The following is a 4,720-nucleotide window of genomic DNA, read 5'->3' on the forward strand; positions in this document are numbered from 1 at the left end:
CGTGAAGGCCTTTGATTTCGAGGGGAGGGGGGTCCTGGCTGTCCGGGAAGGATTCCGTTTGCCCTGGGGCTTGGATGCCACCACTGAGAGTGAAGTAATCCTGACCGACACGGAGGCAGGTGCTCTGTACCGCTTGACGGCCAACTTCCAGAAGGGGAAATTGAAGAAGTGTCAGATGATCTGGTCTCAACTCATCAGCCCAAGAGGGGTTGCAGTCTCCCAGACCTCGGGTGCCATCGTGGTAATAGAGCACCTGAAAACTCAGGGACCGAACAACAGCAGCAGCCGAGTGAAGATATTCAGTGCAGAAATGGATCTCGTTGGCCAGATGGATAGCTTCGGTCTGAACCTTGTTTTCCCCTCCAAAATATATGCTACAGCTGTGGCCTTTGACAAAGAAGGACGTGTTATAGTAACGGATGTCTGCAGCCAGGCTGTAATATGCTTAGGGAAACCTGAGGAGTTTCCCATTTTTACCCCTCTGATTAGCCATGGGCTTTCCTACCCTGTAGGGCTGACTTACATGGCAAACAATTCCCTCGTTGTTTTAGACAGTGGTGATCATTCAATAAAAATATATAGCTCCACCTGAAGGGGTTTAGATGCTATAGGTTCGAGCTGCTTTTGGCCATAAAGCAAGCAGAGTTCTGGTGTTAGTAGGCGCTTAGGAAGAAGCCATTTTCTGGGCTTGAAGTCAAAGTGCCCTTTTGACCAACGTGCTGTGCTTCCTGCAGAACACATATTAAAATCTTGCCTGTCCATGGGAGAAGACCAGGCTGTTGCAGGCCGTAGTCAGCAACGAGTCAGCTGAACAAATAATTTGGCATTTTAAAACTATTCCATAACTTGACAAACGTTTTTGGTACTTTTTGACAAGTAATTGACATTTGGAATGGAGTAATCAAAGACTAGCACCTGGGAGAGAATGTGATGCATCGGTTATGTCTTCCAGCACATAGTTTTCATTATTGTTCCTTAAACTACACACCTGAAAGGGACGAGTGGTTTCTGTTTCCAGGATTTCTGCACAGGAAGGGAAACTGGCTTGACAAAATGGTAGGAGAAATGGAATCTTCAGTTCAGATCCAGCTAAGACCATTGTGATGGAGGAGCTACTACTGATGAGTGAGTTACGTGAATTAGTGCTCAAAGCCTAGTTTTTTCTATACTGGGGAAACACACTTCTGGGATCACTCTTCTGTACTAGTTTATTCCCACCTTTATCAGAGTTGTACTGGAGCACTTGGTCTTCCTGTATAATGCACAAGTCTGTGTCTTTACCTAGAGATAATTTGGTGTGTGGTTACCAGCGTGGGCACCTTTCACTAAAAGCCCCTTTAAGTATTTGTGTTTAGACCACAAATACTTAGGCATATATAAAACTGAGTTGGCTGGGCTGCTAACACAACTACCCTTGGAAGGTTTCCAATACTGCCTGCCTCTGTCTTGTCATTAATACGGTACTTTTGTGCCCCAAATTCCATGACTCAGTTGAAAATTGAAACGTTGGTGCGGAGTAACAGGGAAAAAAGCCTAATTTTTCTCAGCTTCCAAATGAAGTTTTGTTGACTGTTTATACACAGCAGGTTTAGATCAGTTTGTATTCACTGTGAACGCAAGTTCTGTCACCTTATTGCCCAGTGGAAATTAAGGTATATCTGAATTATTTTGAGAAGGATTTAACACTCCCACTAGAAGTCACTGCTGCATTTTTAGGCATTTGCCTGCTGCTAGAATAATTATTTAGGCTGTTCAGCATTAAAAGGAAGTTAAATATAAATGTAAATGCTATCTGAGATAGGGACAGGCAGGTTAAAATAGCATAAAACTTTGGGGCCATTTATTTAGTCACTGAAATCGTAAATATTAACTAACATAATTTGAAATTCACAGGCAATCTTTCTATCGGTACATTTTTAATCTGGCTGGTCTAATTTTAGGGCATTTAATAACTATGTGTATTGCTGTACCAGTCATTTACCAAATACCTTCAGCTGGAGCAGTTTAGCCCTTTAATTCAGACAATGTATTAACCTGTCTTATGTTAACATTTATATAAACAGAACAAATCTATTAAATGCATCTATTTGTAAAGGTTAATTGAACAGTGACCTGCCAATAAAGTGTGGTTTGCTTACCCTTATATTGAATAATTCAGTGAAAACTCCTCAGATCTTTTTATCATGGGTTTCTCAGTTACAATTCAATTTCTCTGTTGCAGTTGCCCTCTATATGCTTTCTTTTCGTTTGGAGATACCCTGCTAAAGTTGTTGTAGGGCTGTTGCTATTGAAAAATACATGGACTTACACAGTTGGTTTTTTCCATCTTTCTCTGCTGCCAGGCCACACAGTACGTGCTTTTAGTGGGACCAGAAATACTCCTTGGCTATTCTGCCGTAGGAGGTGTATGGCCCTAAGCAGGAGCCCTCTAGAGGAGTCAGGGAGGCAATTTACTCAGAGAAACAGCCCCCTGGATTATATGTTCCTTTCCAGGGGCCACGGAGACATCAATGTTGAGGGATATATTTGCTGTGTTTCAAATGCATGCAATATCATCAATGCTGTATTCATACATAAATAATTTATCGCAATAGCACCTGTGGGACCTGGACCCTTCCTGTGTGAGCTTGCATCTCCTTAAACCCCCATGTGCACCAGGAGCTTGTCTTTGCTGCTGAGCTCACGGATGGGCAAATTTCCTAGCACCTACTGTCACATAGGCAACTTTCCAGCAGCTGAAATGCTGATTTTTAAGTATTTGACTTATGCTGTTTCAAAATCCACAAAAACTCTCATTGTTGCCCATTCTGCTCTTACGTCCTTTGGTATATGACTAGAAATCACTTGATGTTTGGGTTTGTAAGCAAAATAAACTTCGTGCCTTTATTCTATCTCGTCTGCTGTATGCCATCTCCTGCAGTCTCTGCTTTACCTACTGCAAGCAAATCTAGACTTTTTCTGTTAATGATGCAGCTGTTCTCCTTTTGTTATAAAAATTCAGAGTTCTTCAGTGTATAAGGGAAAATGCAGCAGTAAACCTAAAATATTTGTCACACGAGAATTTAAGAGATAATGAGAGACAGAGATCCACCAATATGCAATTAACAAACTAAAAAGCTTTTGATTTTTTTGCTTATTCTTGCCTTTCCCTTAATGCATATAGGCACATTTCCCCTGTAGCTACTGTAAACATCTGTTGTCTTCAGGATGGTACCTTAACGCCATCTGCTTTTCAAAGGACCTGGGAATGCATACGGCTCCTGTCCATCTGCGAATCTGTTGCCATTTAGACACAGATTTCAACAGAACGAAAACGGGTTCCGAGAGGGGGATGGCAGAGGGTAAGGGGCATCTTTAACTAGGTAGGTGATGCTTTTGGAGTGTGACTGGATGTGGTCAAAATGGGGATAGCTAGATGTGTGCCTGCCCTTGGAAAAAAGCGGTCACCCTTTCATCTGGAGCGTAATGTGGGACTGTGTCTAGTTGCTTCATCGGTAATTACCATTGCATTTATTTAAAAATAAAGAACCTAAACTAAACTTTACATAACCTGCACCTCTTGCTTTAACAATTCGGATAAAACCAAACAAATATAACGGACAGTATTCCCCTAATGTCATCTCTTTAGCCCCTACTATAGATTGGTATGTCTGTTATGCACGCACACACTGCAATGCCTATTTGGTTTATTTTTAACCACTGATCTAGGGTTGCTATCATTGCATATAAATATACCAGGGTATATTTACAGTGTTTAGGAATAAAGGAGACAGGGGAGTTTTGAAACTGTGTCCTGTAACAAACATAATTTTTGTTTTGCTTGTGAACAAAAATATTTAAGATAAAGAACATAGGAAATTTGCAGACTGGTGAATAATAAAAAGAAAGAAGTACAGAAAAAAAGGTAGAATTTTCTTAATTTTGGCCATTGTCTTTTTGACCATCTATCTGTTCCCTCTAGGCACATTGCTTTGTACATCAATTTGATGTGAATTATAAACATTTTCACAAAGTGTGGACCTATCACCACCATAGCATATTTTTAACATGGACTGATTTCAGGTGAAGAGGGGACCTCCTGTAATGTCCAGCCCACAAACCACTAGCAGCTGTATAGAGCAAGGTCCATGAAAATGAGAACCTTTCCTTTCGTGAAGGGTTGACAGAGGTGAAAAAGCAGCTTTCTTCCCTGGGACCATGGTTATGGTGCTGTTGCACCCTGCACAAGAGCAATTTGCTTTTATTTCTTTCTTTTCAGTGTTTGGGGTTGAGTTTTTTTTTATTTGGTTTTTCCTAACTCTTCTCAGAGGCCCTTCCTTATAGTTTACAAGTCACCTGTGAGTCACAGTTTGCCTCCAGAAGAGTACAATATAATTAAAACAAAGATATGCATGTTTTGCAAAATGGGTTCTAAACCTCATACTTGATCCAGACATCTTAGGAGAAGTGACAGATCATTCAGAAAGCAGCAAGCGCCTGAGGCCTAGACCCTGTGTAGACAGTTTAAATTTACTGATAATAGGATTTTCTCCCCTCATTACTTTTAGTTCCCCCCTATAAGTACACCAGAAGCCTCTGTATTAAACCCACTGCCCTACTCTAGAAAAGTCTGCTGGGAGATGACTCATAAGGGATTGCCTTTTGTAACCTTCTTGTCAGGTCTGTCATGCAAGTTCTTGATCAGCTCTGTTCAACTCCCGCCCCAGCAATTGCTGTTTGA

At 41.2% G+C, this 4,720-nt stretch overlaps 1 protein-coding gene across 1 annotated transcript; it reads left to right on the forward strand.

Annotated features, from left to right (window-relative positions):
• Positions 1–4: 4 nt before the first annotated feature.
• NHLRC1 (NHL repeat containing E3 ubiquitin protein ligase 1) lies at positions 5–592 on the forward strand (the record flags this gene model as incomplete). The annotated part of the gene is made up of 1 exon (XM_010150342.1): positions 5–592. A coding segment is annotated over one exon (588 nt), but the record flags the coding sequence as incomplete, so codon positions are not given.
• Between the last annotated feature and the right edge of the window lie 4,128 nt (positions 593–4,720).

The sequence above is a fragment of the Eurypyga helias genome, unplaced genomic scaffold (genome assembly GCF_000690775.1).
Source record: "Eurypyga helias isolate BGI_N326 unplaced genomic scaffold, ASM69077v1 scaffold38184, whole genome shotgun sequence".
In the NCBI taxonomy this organism is placed as follows: Eukaryota; Metazoa; Chordata; class Aves; order Eurypygiformes; family Eurypygidae; genus Eurypyga; species Eurypyga helias.